At 35.8% G+C, this 21228-nt stretch overlaps 1 protein-coding gene across 1 annotated transcript; it reads left to right on the top strand.

Annotated features, from left to right (window-relative positions):
- Positions 1–5356: 5356 nt before the first annotated feature.
- Positions 5357–18001, top strand: LOC144452210 (tetratricopeptide repeat protein 12-like). Its single transcript, XM_078143260.1, has 16 exons — positions 5357–5469; positions 5881–6032; positions 6881–7114; positions 7750–7942; positions 8435–8623; positions 9292–9361; positions 9933–10024; positions 10581–10752; positions 11431–11523; positions 12075–12138; positions 12854–12988; positions 13652–13804; positions 14115–14216; positions 14896–14995; positions 15760–15979; positions 16607–18001. Exons 1-16 carry the CDS (start codon positions 5394–5396, stop codon positions 16680–16682), a joined length of 2121 nt encoding a protein of 706 aa, XP_077999386.1. The 5' UTR covers positions 5357–5393; the 3' UTR covers positions 16683–18001.
- The last annotated feature ends 3227 nt before the right edge of the window (positions 18002–21228 follow it).

Here is a 21228-nt window from a genome sequence, read left to right as displayed (position 1 = left end):
TCACTTCATTTGCATAGTTAACGAATGGAAGTTCCTGAGAATCAATTCATTATAATTATAATAGCAGACCCGGTATTAACGCCTTGGGTTTAAACGTAATTAAATAATTACAATCTAAAATCATTGTCTGGTGTTTGTTAATGAACGTGTGAACCTACATACACAGGTATTGACACATGTTAACTAACAGTGATTTCGAGAAAGATGCTTGACTTCAAAGCAGGTAAATTCTCATCTCCGGAATGTATGTATCTAAGGTTTACTACCAAGTGTTCAGAATTTCAATTGGACGCACGGCAAAATGTGTTTACATCTCACAAAAAGGTTTTGTTGTTGTTTGGGTTTTGTGGTTTTTTTGTGGGTTTTTTTACAATGAGATAAAAGTGTGATGACATTCTTAGGTGTGTGTGTGTGCTACAGTGTCTGCATTTTATTTGTATGTAATTCATAATCAAAATATCGGTTGAGACGTAACAAACATCGTGCCACCTAACTGGAATTCTATAATATTGGTATAAATTTAAACCTGGTACTATAACCACCGACTCAACAACTCCCAACACCTACATCCAAGCTGACACGTGAACACGTGGTCATATCAAAGGAGATTGGCGTTGTAACTTGTAGCAGCCTGACCTAGACTGATTATCTAGTATTACCCCTTCTGTTACACAAAAAGTTAAATAAAACAAACAAATGGTGTATTGCATGAAGGTAGCTGACCCAATGAGTAACTGGTAATAATTCCGTGGTCACTTCAAATGGATCTATTATTGAGATAATAGATCCATACTTCAAATGTAAATGTATTAGTTTCAAACCGCACCCTACCATCACACCCAAACACGCCAGTAGATCCATCAGTACGTATATCGCGTACAAAAGGAGAAGAAAATCCAAAAGTTCGATCATAAGGTTCATACCACACGCCTGCAAAAAATCTAACGACCCATATTTGGATCTCACCCTTGTGAACACCCGTTACATAAAAAAATGAGTACTCAGAGATATTTGTAACCTTTTAGTTGTAAACAAACTACGCTAGAAATTGTCGCATTATTTCTTTTATATTGTTGGTTTTATTTATTTATCTATTTATTTATTTGAACCATTTTATTGTGAAGGGAGAAGGGCATCTGACAATGTTGCGAAAATGACGACTTTCGGCATAAACCCTGCCCTGGTAGCGGGTCCGCGACAAGAGAACTCGTCCTGAATGCACTGGCATGAGTAATGGGTTTATTTGACAAACGGATTTAAATTATCAAAAACATCGCAGAGAAAAAATAACGGAACAGTTGTTTTCGCGGTAACAATCGGATTAAGTGATATGAAATAGGATTAGGGAGTTTCAATTAAATGTGGATTTAGTATTAACTCATCACCATGACGACACGCGTCTTAACGGATTACTGCGATGACAACACAAAATAGTAGCAATCTATCGTCAGTGGGTTTGCCGCTAAATTGTTAGTTAGTTTTTGGTTGATTTCAAAGTCCAACCATCGTCGCAAAACAACAACCTTTTTACGGCACTATACAAGACACGTCACAGAATGACAGAGTATGCTTCAGCGGCAAAATGTGCCCTGGTTTGACGAAAAATGAGTCAAAGTAGCCGACGGGAATATTACAATAGACATACATAAACGTAATCGTACCTACATTACTCATCACCCCAATGCCGATAGCAATATTCTTGGTACCTAGAGGTGTCTCTCTTTTTCTTTAAAGTTACCGATAGTTGTCTTTAATGAATTTAACACAGGGCTGATTGTTAGTATTCAATGACAGCATTTTATTTCCCATTTATCGTGGCTATTTAAATGATGGATTTACGCAATTGGTCTGCTTCGTTAGCAGTGGTCGAGGTCTTTTTTTTTCAAATAAAATCAAAATATGTTATCCTCCTCCCTAACACAGTCGCCGTCGCCATTATCACAAAAAAACACCACTGCTACCAACACCACCACAATCATCGTCACCACAATCATCGTCACCACCACCGCCGCCGCCGCCACCACCACCACCACCACCACCACCACCACCACCACCACCATCACCATCACCACCATCACCATCACCATCATCATCATCATCATCATCATCATCATCATCATCATCATCATCATCATCATCATCATTACCACCACCACCACCACCACCACCACCACCATCACCACCACCACTTTCGCAGGGATCAGTTACTGTTTTTGCAGCACCCTTTAACGTATCGACCTTTGATTACATACCGAAGGCACATCGATACGGTAGTTAGATCATTCAGTTGGTCATAACTTTGTCTGAACTGCATTAACACTGTGCTCAGATTATAAAGAGCTGTTTAAACTACACCCTTCGCCCACCACTATACCATTACCAAGTTCTGGTTGTCGTTATTCAATCAAAGCAGCGCTCATTCAGTGATGACATCATATTTAAACTTGTCTGGAATATCAAGTTTAAAAATAATGTTCAATTGTGTTAGAGGCCTGATTATTTTACGGATACTTACCACTCCCTCTGCTAGTGCAAGTACACTCCAACAAACACCTGTTACTGCAGTGCATTGAGAGCGTCGTCCAAATGTCACGTGTGCTCTTCCCTCACTCAGATCTCGTTGTGTTAATGTGTTTCAAAGAATCCGTAGCAGTGAAGATAAAGTTTGTTATCTGTACTCTTAACACCACGACATGTTATTTTAAGTCTTTAAGCGGCTTATACCAACGTGTACATTGAATTCTAATTGCATGTCTTTAATTCAAGGCCATCCAGTATTTACACTGTTTTAGTTCCTTTAGAAATTCCTTTTTTCTTGTTTTACAATTTATTATAGCGATTTCTCTCATTCATGATTAAGTGAAGGTTACCTCTCTACTTTGTAGTAATTCAACCTGGCAGAGCTTAGATTCACGAACACTTTATCGAGCTGTTCCAATGGTGGCGAACACTCCCTCCGTATGACAAAACGAATCAACGTCCGAAACCCAATACTCTCTCATAATACAATACACAAATATTTTCCCTTTTTAAAAAACAAACCATTGAAAGGTATTTTGGTAAAGATGGCTCAAAACAAAGAGTACAGTCTAGAAAATGTACACATTTCAAAACAAATGGTTGTGGAATGCTGACAAAATATAATGACTACTGTCGATTCATCGCCAATGTTGTTTTTTTGTTGACTTACCACTTATTTCTAGTTTATTTTCTCCGTCTAACATTTATACGTCATCATTTTGGACCAAGATGGTAGTGTTTCCAAAGCTGTCACCTGCCTTGAACAGACAAAGCCTATTGAGAGATTAGAATAGACTTAACTAGTAGGAGGTCAGTTTCCAAGATCTTTATCTTAATTCCCCAACGATAGTATTTAGCTTCTTTCTCAAAAGCATTAGGGGTGGATTAGTGCAAGGTATGGAGAGTTTTGTCAATTGAAATCAACATAAGTACTAGTTTCTTTCTTTGATCTGAAATGAACATAAGTAGTGTTACTTTCTTTGCTCGAAATGTATCTCCTTTTCCGAGGGGAAGCTTTTTGTCGTGGGGAGGGACAGTTTTGATAGAAGCAAAAGAATCAACATTTCTAGAAACCATTAGCATATGACTCGGATAGTATTTTTTTTTAAATATCTACAATGTACGAACAGCTAAATTAGATTTCCTTTCTGGAGAATTCACATTTAATTACGGATTTCCAGGCAAAATCTGAAAATCATTCTTGAAATGCCAAAATCGTTGTATTGTAATAATATAACAAAATATGGCGCACCTAGGGTGTCAGTTTAAGAATCGTACAAATTGTATATGTCAATGATTCCAACATCTTATCAAATCTTCACCGAGAGATAGTTCTAACTTTGTAATTATCGGATTAATGTGGTTGGTGATTGCCATGTGAGATAAAATAATGATCTCGTTCTATCATTTAACAATTGGATTTTGGCTGTAAATCGGATTTAGATAGTAGTAACGCTTCACCATCAGTTATAAGATTACCTGTCATACGCAATGTCTGATACAATGACAAAATAGAGGTAACCGGTATAACGGTCAAATGATAACATGACCATCACGTGACAGCGATATCTCTAGATATGCGATGTACTAAGCCGTGAAGTCGTCAACAATTGAACCTTTTTGTCTGTCTGTTTGTTTGTTTGTTTGTTTGTTTGTTTTTGTTTGTTTGTTTGTTTGTTCGTTCGTTCGTTTGATTGTCTGGGTTTTAAAAATTGCTTTATTGGGGGGGGGGGGGGGTTCGTTCTACACCAGCTGCTTTCAATAGACTGTCAACAGTCATCCTAAATTTTGTAACGTATCTATGGATACTATTTTAGTAGATAAAATAAAATGAAAATAGCATGGTAGTTTTTAGAACTATGTGCGCACCAGTGTGATTGTACGTTCGATGGCATGGCAAGACGTCGCGATTCCTCAGCAATCGAGTCACCAAGGCACCCTCTATTAATGCATCAATATACAGACCCGCAGATTATACTAGTATAAGTTATCTTAGCTATGTTATTTATGTGCGAGTAAAAGAATCCTACATTCCAACTGTAAGTCCGAGAGGCAGTGAATTGAAATCATTCTTACCCCACCCATACCCATGGCATAAACGCGATGGTTTCACCATGGAAGTGTGGTTTCAATTTGGAAACTTTGTTGTTTTCTTCAATTACTTGCGTTTGAGGATAGTTTCTTTAAAATATAAAGATTTGTTTTTTTTCCAGTTATACACGTACCGATAACTTCTTTGATTCACATCAGACAGTTTTCTATTGTCTAGCCGCATTTGATATGTATGTTGACTGAAATAGTCGTTGCTGCGTACACTCCTCGTTGTAGTCCTGCTTCAGTTTGCATACGGAGTTAGTCGTCCCTGGGTCAGTAATCTAGACCCGTGCACCGTCTGCAAGCAGGACTATCCTCGTTACAGACAACCTTGTCTGTGTTTAAAAGTTAATGGTTGACATGAGCGCCATCAACGACGAATATTTCTGCCGTTTATGCTCAGATGATACTTTCCATTTTGGTTTATTCATACACAGTGTAAAATGTATTCGCATTTGAAAATGTTCGTTTAGGTTGGACTTTTCTTTAAACCTTCCATTTCTAAACTAAAATGTTACACTTCTCTGTTTTGTTAATAAAATCTACATAATAATTATTACAGAAACATTTTTTAGTTTGTTTATTAGTGCCATTGAAAATCTTAATACCGTTTACATTATCTAAGATCACTGGTAGATATACATTGATGCCGAATATTCGAGACCTACGACTCGATCGCAACGCCGCCGGAGTCGAGAACATTCTTTTTTGAAAGTACGCCCTCAGTGTCCTGGGCCTAAGAGGTGAAAGGTCAAGGGTGAAAACTGCATAGTAGAGAGATGGCGTCGTCTGACGAGCAGTACCGCGATGAAAAGCTGGATTTGGCGAATTTCCTGGCCAATGTTGACGAATTAGGTAAAGTATGACATTAGAAAGTACTTTTTAGAAGTCTTAGTGTTTTCTTATTCTCACACTTCCATAAAATTTCAAAAAATCGACATTGCAGCTGAGTTGCTAAGGTTACTCTGTAAACTATGCATTGCAGGTAGTGCTGTGACAAGGCGACAAAAATAAGAAATTTTAGACTTAGACATATTGGCAATTACGCGGACCTTCAAATTCTTCAGTCAGTCTCACCCCTAGCTACAATAATTGTAGCATTTGTTTGATTTTTAGGGTTTTTTCTTCTTCTGTTTTTGAGGCTTTTTTTCGTTCTGTCGTCTGTCTGCGTTTCAGCAAAAACACCAAAGCAGTGTGACTTGGGTACCGTATACTATTTGTAGTGGAATCCGGGGCAGCGCAACTAATTTTTTTTTCGTTTCATAGAGTCAATTGTGAAGGGTATGGGAGCTGAGGATGAAAATACAAGGAAAGAAGCCATTAAGAAGGCAGACGATGTTCTGAGGAAAAAAGAAACAACTCCAACACCAATAAACAAGACAATTATCAACAAGGATGCATATAAAAATGACCCATCGGTAAGAGATACATTGTTATGACTTGAGGTACAGTTCAAGTTCAGTTACCATCAGATTTACATCTCTTGGTAAAAATTGTTTGTTTGCAAACATAATTTGTTTTGTTGCCATCTTTATGTAGATTCACTCTTTAATACATTCCAAGACTTGACCACATTTTGAATTAGGTGTATTTGCATGATTTCAGAGTTCACTTTAGGTGAAGGTCTTTCATAAATTATATAAAGTTTAGTTGAGACTGATTTTAGTTACTATCTAAGTTTTGGTGCATAAAATCAGCATTTGTGTAGAATATAGTACGTTCATACAGTTTAATATGTTGCTATCAATGTAACAGCAGATAAACATTCTATCCTGTTGTATTGGTTATGTTTTGGGCGAAAATCCATCACTGAACTGAGAATGTTTTATGTTTTTCTATGTAGAAAATTCATGATGAATACTAACCGCTTCCACCCATAGTAAAGCAAAAGGGAAATTTATTTGCCTGCAACACTGTTTTGAAATTCCATGTTTTGGTGTTTTGTCTTATTTCCCATTTTTACCTGTCATCTTTACAGCTTTAGTACAGCAAAATGAAAAATTAGGCTACTTTATAGGGCAAATTTAAAAGTTCAATAGAGGATAAAAAAGTAAAATTTTATTTTGGGTGTGTGTGCGAGGGGGGAGGGGGGTTGTCTGGGGCCTTAGAATAAGAATTTAGTTTTTTATCCTACATTGAACTAGAGATCTCACCCCTTATAGATATGCTGCTTTCATTTTTAGCAAAGCTCCAAAATAAATACCCAATCCTCATCCATATGACTGATGACTTAAAGTCTTTGATACGATGTCTCTCCAACCTGTAGACAACCAGTGCTGGTGGTATGGCAAAAGACCAGGAAGGCTTTATGAAGTACCTGGAACATGATGCTGAAGCCAGGGCACAGAGAAGGAAAGAGAGAACTGACAAAGCTACAGTTTGGAAAGATAAGGGAAATGAAGCCTTCAAATGTGGAGATTATGAAAAAGCAATAGAATGCTATACCAGTGGCATGGAGATAATGAAAGATTACTCAGCACTTTTTACAAACCGTGCCCAGGTGAGACAACCATATATATAGTTTTAGTTATCCAGACTCATTGTTGGGGGCTAAAGTTTAATGGCTACCACCAGAGTTTTTGGAAAGTAAACAAAATTTATGTAACTTCTACTTTCAGTGAAGATGCATGAATCATGCGAATAAAACACTGTCTGGGTGGTAGCCATTAAGAGCAAGCCCCACGGTGAGAATCTGGGTAACTGAAACTATTAGGAGAATGGTATAGTATTGCACATTGTGAGGAGACTACTAAATACAGTGTATTTGCCAAGGTTTGGGAACCCTGGTAACAGAAATGCAGAACAAGGTAAAAATGTTAGTGGTTTCCCATAGAGTCCATGGTAATTTTGTTTGGGACCCAGGTAAAAAAAATAAAATGGGAACCCCAGGTAGATTTTACCTACTTGCTGACCTTAGCAAAAACACTGTTGAAACCTAGGTAAAATGACATGGGAACCCTGGGTAGATTGTACCTACTTACTGCCCTTAGCAAAAACACTGTTAATAGGTAGTAATGTTATGAGTGTCCTCTAAATGAGTAAGTTGAGGGAATTAAAAGAATCAAAAGTCATTAATGATTAAATACAACACATTTTTTTGTAACAACCAGGTTTTTTTTCGTTGTTTTGTGTCAGGCTTACATCAAAATTGGAGAATATGACAAGGCTATTGCAGATTGTGATTTTGCCTTCCGTATTGACAAGGAGTGTGTTAAAGCATACATACACAAAGGAAGAGCGTATCTGGCTAAGAAAGAATATGATGATGCCATCAAAACTTATGAAGAAATACTAGAATTCAATCCAAAGAAAGAGAAACTAGTCAAAGGTATGTATATGTAGAAAAATAAAGGTTTTACCCACTGTGTCTGCTAATATGGGCTCTGTTACTAGTGTTAGACTAGACCTAGTGAAACCAAATGTATTGGCTACAAAGATCAGGTTTATTTTTCTTCTAAAATGTGAGTTAACGTACATACGTATGTACACACATACATAAATACATACATACGTGTACATACATACATACATACATACATACATACATACATACAAACACAGACGCGTATGTGTGTGTTGTATGGTTATATATATATATACTCACACATACTCGGTGTCTGCACGTGTCTTTATCATACACAACACACATACACACACAAACACACACACACACACACACACACGCACACACACTGACATACAACACACACTGACATACAACACACACACACTGACATACAGACACACCTAGTATGGACGCAACAGTTGGTATTACATCTTGCTATTCTAACATGGCATACACTGTCTATCTAATGAACAGAGTATGTAACAGCTGCTAGGCAAGCCAAGGAAGCTGCTGAAGCAGAAGAAAAAGTACAGCAGTTATTTCAAGAAGGCAATGAAGAATTGAAAACTGTAGCTGAAGTTTTAGAAAAACTGAAAAAGGAAGGCCAACAAACCCTGTATTACAGTGGTGGTTGTCGGTTATTAACTGCAATGCTTATTGATGGTCAGTATATATTCATATATTACTATTCGTTTTTATTTGTATATTTTTTTAGCAAGTTCCAAGTACAAGGGCAAATAAGAAAGTTCCAAGTACATACATGTGTCATAAAAATGTGAACACTATAACTGTTCTACCAATTGCTACAAGTTCATGACACCCTTTTGATTTCTCCGGAGAGGGAATTATTACATTGGATATATTGCCTGAACAGTGTCCATGTGTTGTTTCCATCTCAGATAGCAAGTGGATACGTAAGCAGACCAATGACTGGAACTTTCAGTCTATTGAATATATAGCACATAATTACAGATATTATTCCCTAATATTTTTCTTCGTTCAGCCAGGGGAAAATATGAGTGACCTAAGGGGTCTTTGTCACTACTCGTCTAGCAACTCGTAATGACAACCCTTAGGTCACGAGTATTTTCCAGCTGAATGAAGAAAAAATATTGGCGATAACATAATTATACCACTACCAGTGGTATCAAAGAACAAATTGGGGGAAATAATAGCAATTTTGAATGTTTTAACTCATGTTTCTAACACAGCAGAACCAGTGTTGTTGACATGCATTGTCATGACATAGATGCACGTTGTTGTGACTATTAAGAATGACTAGAATCCATATTTGGGCTTATACATGGTATAATGTATTTTGTATTCCATAGATGTGTCACGTACAGTATTCCGAAGTCACAATGGTTTTCAAATTCTAATGGAAAACAAACAAATATCAAAGTAAGTATAACTTTTTAACATATGGTTTTAGCTGCCATTGAAATACTAATGTTGTTGTTGTGTATCACTGCTATTACAGTACAATATATATGATCTGAAAAAGGATAAGTCAGTTCCTTCAAATAAAAACTCATCTGTGTTGGTTAACCATAGTATCAAATTAAACTTTTGTTACAAAAACAAACTTGAAAATTGCACCTGAAATTTTTGACTGCACCATTAACAGATGTTCCTTGTTATGTTACAGTAGTACTATACACATGCCAGATGTTAGAGTAATAGGCTGCTTAGTTAAGGTTGATTTCATGTATGAGCATGGAGAGCATTTTATTCAAACTATATGTTTAAAGCTAACAGTTTAAAATCTAACAGTTCTGTTACAGTATATGTCCATCAAGTTGTATTTTGCTGTCATTTGAAAGCATTTTTATTAGGAGATACATATTACAAAAAAAATTAAAAATCATTTTAAAACATAAGCAATAATGTAATCATCTAAGTTGTTGTTGTTGTTGTTGTTGTTGTTGCTGTTGCTGTTGCTGTTGCTGTTGCTGTTGCTGTTGCTGTACAGATGTTTGCAGACATTGGGGAAGATGAAAAATGACCAAATAGATTTATGTGGCACTGTACTTGATTTGTTTACTTCTGCATGCAAAGATAACGGTAAGTCCTGTCATTATTGCAAAGCTCTAGTATAAGCTAACATTTGTTTATTTGTCATAGCTATCTGCTGATTGATAGATACACTAAACCTTTACTGGAAACACTTTAAAACTGCACTAGCTGCAATAGGAACAATTTCTTGAAAATGTTTTGTTAGATACAAAGACTTATTTGTACTGTAATACACCGTAAACAATATGGAATCATCTGTGGGTGAAAGTAATTTTGTAGCTGTATACACTTGTGCTTGCAGTGTTTTCTACTGCACTTTCACTTGCTACACTTGTGAAAGTATTGTCACAGAGAACACCTCAAGCACTAATGCAAATACCCCCAGTATGCCACACTTGCACTCACACATCATGACATGGGATTCTGTCATATTATCATACTAACTAGTATTTCATAGTTTGGGACCCTGGGCCACAGTGATGTGTGTGTGTCAGTCAGGTAACGGCTGCACTAATAATGCCAGCTTCCCTATCTACTAGCCATCAATGATACTGCTTACATTGGCTTAACACTCAGGTTGTTGATATTTTTTTTTCATTTTCAGAGGAAAATCAGAAAACTGTTTTCAGCATAGAAGGTTTTACAGATCAGTTTTGTAGTATACTGGAACATTCACCCCATAAAGAAATCCAGCACTCCTGTGTACAATTTGTGTATACTTTGTCACAGAGTGAATTTGGTAGAAAAATGGTTATCACCAATGTAGGAGGTGTGAGGTAAGTTACTGACTGATAAAGAAGAGATATTTAACAATATTCATGAAGCATACCATTACCCCAGGTTGGGGGGGAGGGGGTACTCAAATAAATATTTAACAGGGGATGTACAGAGTAGTTGGAGTGATCAACGACAATGGTGCTCAGTCCTTCAAGAGCTGTGTGCACAAACATCTTTCAGCCCCCTGATGTAGCAGAGGACACTCTGACATACCCCTAAGCTGCAGTGGACTACTGCTTTGGTTCATGGGGTTTACTTAATTGTGCTTAGCTGCCTATATCTGTGCATGACTTGGTCATTTCTTGTGAGCTAGCATTTAGCATTTAAAAAAAAAAGGCTCTAAACATCAATCCTTTTCCACTGACATTCATGGGCTCAAGGATTTCATAGGTACACATCTTTATCAACCCCGTGTTTAGTTAATTTTCTGACAGAAACATGGACCCATATTTTGAGATTTTTACATGAAAAAAGTAACCTGTGTATGTAATGAAATGTAATATTGTAACTTTATATGTCATTTGATGTGATGTAACATAATGAATCTTTCTTCCAAATTTCGAAAGTCGGTGTTGTTGTTGTGAAAAGTGTAATATGTATAATGAGATCAACTTTTTAAAGCATACAGATATCCCCAGTACATAAATAGTAATTTTGTCTTGATACAATCTCTTCAGAACTTTGGTTGGTATGTTGACCTATGCCAGAACATTTAAGACCTCCTCCAATGATGCCATTACAACATTAAACAATCTAGCTATGGAAAAGAGGTAAGATTTATTACATTGTGGTTAGGTCAGCTGAACTTTATTCTATGTTTCTTGTCATAACATCTTAAGAGTGGTGGATCAGTTGGTCAGTTAAAAGTTTTTAAAAGTAATATTAAAAAATAAGTATATGTATATTGTTGTCATTTCATAATGATACTATAACATTCTGAATGACTTAGAAATGACAATTGAAGTCAGAAGGAAACTATGAGTCATGTGTTTATTAAAGTTCCAAAATTCCAGCACTAAATGATAATACTCGTGGAGTCACCATCATACAATCAGTAACGTTGTGATTTTTTTATAATCCTGCCATAGAGAGCATCAATTTTTTGTAATTTTATGATTGGTCACGATTGAGATTTTAACCTGTTACTGTTCTACTTCTGGATAACATCAACCTCTAATTATAATGTACAAAGACTAACTATTGGTATTTTAACAATTTTTACCAATTCTATAGCTAGCTGATGCTCCAGTTAATAATTAAGTTTGATGGTTTAGCATGGTGTATATTTACTGATTTGTGAGTATTTCTCTATATATTGCAGATTTTTGAGAGCAGTGTATGATGGGTTGGAAGAGTCAGTAATTCCAGCCATTGAAAAATTACTGGTAAGTACACCCAATAAACCCCCTGTAGCTGTATACATAACTCTTTCCTATTAATTAATTTTTGACTGCTGAAAAATATACTAGACCTTCCTTAGTAGGAAATTTGTTCTAACTTGTAATTATCTATAAAAAAAAAAAAAATTATGTTTTTTTGTAGTCACTAATGATACCTGTATGAAAGTAGTAGTTGTGTATGCTGAAAAAGACTCAAAACTTATCTGTTTCAAATGTTTTTGTAACCAAATGTACACCATTTCTAAATGCCTGGTTAGAGGACTATCAGTTGCTAACATGATTCAACTTACTTAGAATGAATGTTCATGGACTCTGGGTTCAGAGCATCAAATTAAAATTTCTACTCACAGAGTCAAAAAATGTCTTAGAAGGAAATCCCAGTTTGTTTCACATATCTGAGACACAAGATAACAATCCATTGCAGTAGACCCCTGATGATGCTGACAAGATGTCAGAAAATGTTTTTTAGAATTTGCTTCCATGAAATGTTTGGACTCTGTGAGTAGAAATTTTCATTTGATACTCAGATTCAACGTGTATTAGTACTGGTAGTTGAAATAATATAACAGATATTGTAATACAAGATAAAAGTAACCACAGGGAACCATAAACTTACAGGCTGTGGCCCTAAATATTTGAATGTGATTGTCCTATTTCTTGTGTCTATTTAATTCATGGGGTGTTTTTGATGCTCACACAGAAGGACCAGAGGAAGATGTCGACCAATGTCTTTGTAACAAGTTTATCTTTCATCGGTACTTTGGCAAATGAAACAGCAATCAGGAAGAAACTGTCAAGTAGTAAAGGATTCTGGGAAGGCTGTGTCCAAAGTTTGGTATGTACAATCAGAGCAACGCAACCAATACTTTAAAAAACATTGCAAAAATCGTATGTCCTGAGAATTAGTCACATCTACTCAAGTTTATCAAGCATTTACCTAAGATAGATGGAGGAAAGTTTCATTTTCACCATATCTGTATTAAAGATGACAACTGAACAATAGAATTACATAGGTTTGAGTCAACATGAAAGAGATGACTCTAATTTGATAGGTAAGATTTGACACTAGATCATGTAGGCCTACAAGTAGCTAACTATAATCATTTATGATCATGAAAAACTATATGTGTATTTTAACCATTCTCTGTCTCTGTCTCTCTCTCTCTCTCTCTCTGTCTCTCTGTCTCTCTCTCTCTCTCTCTCTCTCTCTCTCTCTCTCTCTCTCTCTCTCTCTCTCTCTCTCTCTCTCTGTCTCTCTCTCTGTCTCTCTCTGTCTCTCTCTCTCTCTGTCTCTCTCTCTCTCTGTCTCTCTCTCTCTGTCTCTCTCTGTCTGTCTCTGTCTCTGTCTCTCTCTCTCTCTCTCTCTCTCTCTCTCTCTCTCTCTCTCTCTCTCTCTCTCTCTCTCTCTCTCTCTCTCTCTCTCTCTCTCTCTCTCTCTCTCTCTCTCTCTCTCTCTCTCTCTCTCTCTCTCCCCCTCCCTCTTAAATTTTTTTATTAGTCATTGCAAAAAGAGGAATCTGTCATTGTATCTTTATTGGGATTGATGATGAATCTGTCTCTAGAAACAAGTGAATCATTAAATGAAATGTCAGTACAGATTACCAAGGCAATCCAACCACTACTTCAACACAAGGATAATGATATACAAGAGGTAAGAGTTGGTATTATTCTCCCAAAAAGTTCAGAAATCAAAACTACATATTGAAGAGAGAGAATTGTAACTCACTGAGATCCAGAACTTTCTGTTTTTTTGTTGTGTATATGTTTGTAATGGTTATAATTCATAGTCATATTTATAACAGTCTGGCTCTCTCTCAAATGACAATAAAACCAAAAATATACTGTGAACTGTTTCTTGAATTTCAGTGATAACAAGTTCCACCAGATTCTCACTTGTAGTGTCGTGGGAAAGTCTAATGTGCATTGATATGTAATAAAGACAGACACTTTTTTTCTTTCAGAGAAGTTACGGTTTACTGAGTCGTGTTATCGGCAATAGTGATGAATGTAAAGAGATAGCATGTCAGCAGAATATACCTAAATGTATAATACAGCTTCTTCCTGTAAGTCTGCTATTCATCAATATATAAATCGTCTAAACGCTATCCATGACTTTGAATCTCATCTCACATCTAGCTTAGTGAAATTTCAAAGTGAAACAAAGCCACCCACACAGTCATGAACATCAAGTCGTTGTTAATCAATCACATATTTCTGCCCAATGATAAGTTGGTATTTATTGGAGGCAGTTACATAATGTCCAAATATGGCCTCTTTGTCCACAGTCCCTCTATTACAGTCCTCTATCACATAAACTGATAAAGGTGTATGTGTGCATGATGTACTTGTATGTTTGTGCATGTGCATCTGTAGATGTAGATGTATACATGTATGTATGTTCATGTACCATACTGTCCCCATCATGTGCATGCATGTTTCTAATACATGTGTTATAATGTACAATGTGCATGTTTGTGTATGCATGCACATGTGTTTGTACACAGTGACATCATGATATATCTTCATAGAACCCACCAGGGTCTAATTCTGAACATAGCTTTACTGCAAGCATATGTTTGCACAAGTAAGTATTTACATCAAATGTTTGCTTACATCATAAACCCAACACATGGTTTTATCCACACATGCACTGAGATAATTATTTTTTCCTCCAGCACCTAGAGTAAAGAATGGTTCTATTAGTAACACCATTTCATTTCATTTTTTTTGTCGTTTTCACAGAAAGTAGCACTTATATGTCAAAGGCATGCAATAAAATGTCTGACCATTTTAACACAGTCAAATAAAACAGCCAGATATGAAGTAACAGAGAATGATAAAGGTATGTTTAGGTTTTACATTCAATGTTACTGTTAACCACCTATTTTGAACTTTTTATATGTTTATTAAATGAATATATTGTTCTGTTGCCAAGGTTAATAAGACTGTCATACCATGTTTGATTTTCTTTCTTTGAAGAAATATACTGAACATCTGAAGGAGAATTGATTGTGTGCATGTTTATGTAACATATAGTCTTGTGGCAAATACTCCCATTTTGCACCTTTATTTTCTCTTTTTGTTCTTTCTGTTCGTCCACCATTTTCATATTGGCAAATAATTAAGGTTGCTTATAGTTTTGAGGATGTCCAATGTTGACACTACCTTGATCACAGGTGATTAGATTTGCATGTCGGAGGCCCCACTACCATCCACTTGTGTAATCTACCAGTTGTCATTCTTCACTGCCGGCTTTTACTAGCTTGACTAACTATACTACTCTACCCTGAAGAAGATCTCCCTGTGTGAGGTTGAAACATTGGTAATAAAGTTTAACGTAGACAAAAAGGAATTGTCATTTCTTTTACCAAAATTTTACATTTTAAATTCTCAAGTCCATATCTCCAAGTTGGCTCACCATTGTAGTTTGACTGAGTGACTTCTGCAACAAACTTATACCACATTGAACAACAAACGTTTTAGTTATTGGAGGGTCTATGGTCTATCTTAGTAAACTGAGATACTCTGATAGTTAGAGTGGTAATTAGTATTTGAGAGACATGACTTATAGATTTCTATATTTTTCATATCATCTGATCATTTCAGATTTGTCAGTGTTACGAGATCTTTTAACCAGTGATGACAGTATCATTGTGGCAAATACAGCACTATGTATTGGACATTGCAGTGAAGATCCATCTGTTAGTTCCAATCTTGTAAAGACTGATATCATCAAGCAATTACTGGCTAAAACAGACACTGTCAATTCTGCCATCAAAGAGAACTGTGCTATTGCTGTAGCTAAGCTGGTAACAACTGACAAACAGTAAGTTACAACAGAAATCATAATTGTGTTCAGTTTCAATGATCAAACATATTTGATAAGAGCCAGTGTGTTAACTCTATAGGAAAGTACAAGATTGATGATTTCCTTGAAAACAAGACAGTGAAACCCCAAATTTATTTTGTTTCAAAAGGACCAGAAGCAACCTTTCATATAGCAATGTTTGGAGTAATTTTAAGAATTTTGAATTTCAGTGAAATTCATCCCCGATGCACATATCCATTAAATTTACATGTACATGCATCTCCATTCTAACCCTTGGAGACACTGAGGGCGTTCACATGAATGTAGCACACCACCACATGGCCAAAATATGCCATTGTCATGCAACTTAATGTCAGAAAGGTCCTTTTGAACCAGATGCCAAGCTCCTATACATTGATATCCCATAATCTATCACTGCCATATATGGTTTCTGATTGCCTGATTGGTTGTTTGTGATGACTAGTAAACAAACAAGATGGTGGCACACATCCATGTCTGATGGTCATGTCCTTATCACATTGGTAGTATTTTTTTCACTATTTTATACCAACCAGATTAATGATAAATTTAACTTCTTACAAAATTATGAAGAGTAATCCATATTTCAATATTTTTTCCCAACAGACATTTAGAGCGGCTGCATGAGTTACATGGAATGGATATTTTACACTCATGTATGAAACATGTCAAGTTAAGCTAAGCATTTCTTTTATCTTATGTTTATACATCAAGGGGTGCTAACTTCACTATCTTTCCATCTCACCCCTTGAAATGTAAGCTTCATATTAACATGCCCCCAAACACTTACAAGCAGCCCGGCCATTATCCGCAACAAATTGACCAATCACAGTGTTCCTTTTATATTATCCTCAACCTCCCATGTCAACTGATTTTGCCAATATGGCTGCCTCTGACACTGGAATTAATTTCAAAGTAGTTGAAAGGTACTTTTACATAAAGACATTGACACTGCTGGAAAAGCAAAGCATCCTAGATATTGTCAGTAGGAAGGAGATATTTGTGATTAGCCCTGCAGTAAGTCAGTACCTCTTATTACCAGGCTTTTGATGCAAACAGGAAAAGTCATCGTACATTGGTGACGGCCATTAATCGTTTGGGTGCTAACATATACAGCCGTGAATGCTTAAAGACGGAGCTGACTACCCGCGTGGTTGTTGTTAGCATCTCAACATCCTAATCCTAAAAACCGTAATGAATAGTAACGGCATTTCAGTATGAGTAATGAACAAGCCCAGTCCGATCATTTTTTTGTCCAAAATTGTATATATATATGTATCATGTATAAAAATCAACTGTCTGTAACAACACACACATTCCCAAGACATTCACATGTCCACACAGACCAAATTTTTTACCAACATCACCAGCTGCTCTTAGTTGTCATGGATTTTCATAGAAGGATCACTGCATTGTTCCCAGTACTTGTTCATGTTTGACAATAATCCCATGAAGTTAGGGGGCCTTTTATACCCCTGTCACCTTCAAATTTCAAGGACTGAAAGGTACTAGAGTTGGAAGCCCTAAGATGACTTGAGTTTATGATTCTGACAATTTGCAGGACATCAAGTACAAACTAAGTATTGACATTTCAACGAATAAATTTTAAAAAGAAGTTTTCTACAAGATTACAAATATTTTGAATATATTTTCTATCTTTTGTATGTGGTGTTCTGAAACCAGAAAACTGAAAATGATGAAAATCAAACTCTTTATATTGTACATTGTTTCTAAATTGTAACATGAAAAGTTTGATAATGCATAATAAATACTTTCCTTTGTGTATGGGTTTCTATGAACATTGTCCAAGTCCGTTTGTTTTTATTTCAATTATATATTTCCAACATCTAAGTCAGAGGTCAACCCACATTTGTGATATATGTTGTTCTTTTTTTTTTCATTTCAAAACTTCAGAGTGTGTATCATAAATTATTTGTGACCTTTCTAGATTTTTATGAATTGTAAGTTATATTTGTATTAAATAAACACTGGATGTACAGTCATTTATTTCAAATCAGAGTAATTTTTCCCCATTTGCAAAGTTTGATTGCACTAGCTGTAACTGGGGTATTTCTTTAATCAGACAACCAACAATGTATTCACTGACAAGTGTTAAAATGCCAATAATGAGACATTGTACGTGTCAAATGTTCATTGGGTGCTGATTTTTTTGCTACAAACCTCAAAATCAATTTGAGTTCATAAATATGTATTGCTACACATTTGTGTTTGCTCACAGGGGATTCAACACATCTCATGGTGTACAATATTACAAGTAAGCCATTATATCTAACAAAGAAGTTTCAAAAACCATTCAAGCTGTAACTTGTGCAGCTTTAAGGATGAGGGTTGCTATGGATGTGCAAAGACTGTGTATTTGTATGTGATGATAAAGTGACTTCTTTGAAATGGGAAGTATAGGAAGAGACACCAAAAGTGACATCACAACTCTTGAGGAAGACATATGGCCATATTGTCAGCCAGAATGCTGGAGGCATATCATCAGCAAAGCACCCATCTGGCATTTATCATTACATATACATACTCGCATGATGTATCACCAAGTACGTTCTCCCCAGCCAGCTGACAGTCACATCAATTTCCAAGCATAACACCTTCTGATATACATTCAGAACACAGAAGCTATTATACATGTTATACCTAAGGTAGTGAAAAGGAGTGTGTCTAGCAAACATAGGTGCCACAATATGGTAATGTTCCACCAGGTAATACTCACCATATTTGTAACCGTTATTGTTAGACCACAACCTAAAAGGATGCCACAGCAAAGTGTGAAGCTTCCAACATTGTGCATATAATGCCTAATTTGCACAGCAGGCCACTTCAATACCAGATTTTCCAAATTTCACAACTCTCTAATTTTCTGGGTCAACATTCTGTCATACCTTTCGTGCAATTTCATTGTTATCAAAGACATCATACACTGTGTTTCAATCACCAAATAAATCAACTTTACTCATAACACAAGACACTGTTAAAATTAAAATCATTACAATTCAAAGTTTGATATTTATTTCAAAGTATGACATCCCATATTGTAAGATATACATCACACCCCAGTACATAAGTCAACTTTTGATTTGTCAATTCACAGTAATGTGACCGATCTTATCATTCATTGACCAATAAAAAGAAGTCTTTTGTAAACTTACGAATATAGTACTGTGAATTCCTGTAGCTGTCAATTAGATATTTCAGATCAGTATATGTAAATGTCACCTTGGGAGACAAGTTTTTGTGTGGAAAATTAAAACTCTTAATATTTAATTGTTGATTTTGACTTGACCATGTGAAAAATCATCAATATTTTACAGTGGGGGGTGGGGGGGGGGGGGTGTTCCAGAATAAAGTATAAAGAACATTAATAGGTTTAAAATGTAGATTCACATTTGGTTTACATGGTCGCTGAAGTAGTGACATACTAAATGTTTCGTTATATTTCACCTTAAATGTGTGTAATCATAGTGAGGCATGATCTGTGAAAATTGACGTATCCATGATGGTATAAACACATCATTTTTACTGTAGTACAATCTCAGAATAGGGCAAGATTGTAAAACGCTGGGCCAAATGTATGTGTAAAGTACCATAGTTTGTTTTTAATTGAACTCATCTAAAATGAAGGAGACTGTAACATTAGGCTTAGAGGTGTTAGAGTACAGGATATAAAAGTTGATGAAATGTTAACTACAGACCAGTGTGCCCTCTAATGATGGCCAAATTTTGTTGTTGTGAGTCAAAATGAGAAAAAACTCAGATTTCTTGTGAGTCACCACATAGTAAGAGATTGGGGAACACCAAGTTTTGGTGTGTCACTAGAAATTGTGTGCGTCAGTGGCACGTCAAATTAGCTTGTAGAGGGCACACTGCTACAGACTATCCAATGCGAAATCATTATCGTATTGATGGTTGCCAGGATCCAGTGTCGTTCAGGTGTGCCCAGGACAGAAAACATTTAATATTCTCCAGTAACATACTTGTAATCAGTATAGTCATAGACAAAATACACCATCAAAAAATTCATGAAAAAAAGTGAGTTGCATGCCTCACCCATGTTCAGTTGATATGGTCATAACAGTTTGATTAATTTTGAGAAAAGGTATGAAGTTTTACATTCAACGTTTACACACGTCGATTGTATGATATCTATTATTGATTACTTCCTTATCAACAACTGTGGAATATATAGTTTTACAGTCATATGTTGTATCATTTATAAGAAAAACAGTATATACATCTCATCATATAATAAGTCTATATTATTCTGAGGAATGATGTAGATTTCAACATTAATATATTCAAATATATATGTAAATCTCTTAGGATTTATTTATCTCTAGTAAATTACAATGGAATGTTCTTAACGATATGCAAATAAAAAAAGAAATGTAAAAATACTAAACATTCAGTGTTTATGAAACAAACTGATATTAATTGAGTTAGGGTTATAATAACAATTGAAGGTTATTGTGAAGTTAATACTATGGAACTAGCAGTTGTACATAACACTATTTGTTCAAAAGACACAAACTTTTACAACAGTGCAACTCACGAAATACTACCGGTGCATTTGATTGCTTGTGACAATCAGAAATGAGAGGTGATTCATGTAAAGACATGGAATGTAATTAGTATCAGTAACTTATCAATGTATAAATGACAGAGATCTCAGATGCCATAACCCTGTGTACTGATTAGAACTTATACATACACCGATCAAGTACGACTGTTACAACAGACTAACTTCTACAGATATAACCAAACTGATGAAATGGTTGAGTCAACCCACATCAGAGATATTCACTGTTGTGTTTGTATCAGTGAAGTTATTTGTAATTTGTCGTTGCATGAAATCTTAATTCCTTAGATCACTTCATTCAAGCAAATGCACCAAGGTTTTTCACCAGTTGTATTGTTTTTACTAAGACCATTGTGTTTGAATATAGATACACATTGTACATATTTGATAGTCTCATTTGCTGACACTCATATAAGACATAGTATAGTTGCTGAATCAAATCATGGAGGTATAGTAAAACTTCTTGATCAAATCAAGTCAGTATGAAGTGTGTATGAAGTCAAGGCACTTATTTAGGCTATCCAAAAACAAGGCATACAAAGTACTTTCACAGCATTGAAACCACTGGTAACAACTGTATATATTCACTGCTGGGGAGGCACTTTGCATGTCTAGTTCAGACCTCAGA

This window comes from Glandiceps talaboti, chromosome 22, assembly GCF_964340395.1.
Source record: "Glandiceps talaboti chromosome 22, keGlaTala1.1, whole genome shotgun sequence".
NCBI classification, from domain to species: domain Eukaryota; kingdom Metazoa; phylum Hemichordata; class Enteropneusta; family Spengelidae; genus Glandiceps; species Glandiceps talaboti.
Note: the sequence above shows the minus strand (reverse complement) of the source record. Positions and strands in the feature narration are given on the sequence as shown.

Bases quoted from the DNA above. Each gene is read 5' to 3' on its own strand.
- LOC144452210 (XM_078143260.1), top strand. From the start codon at position 5,394: ATGGCGTCGTCTGACGAGCAGTACCGCGATGAAAAGCTGGATTTGGCG. The intron at 8,624-9,291 runs GTCAGTATATAT...TGTATTCCATAG, and splicing joins AACTGCAATGCTTATTGATG to ATGTGTCACGTACAGTATTC. The intron at 14,996-15,759 runs GTATGTTTAGGT...TGATCATTTCAG, and splicing joins AGTAACAGAGAATGATAAAG to ATTTGTCAGTGTTACGAGAT.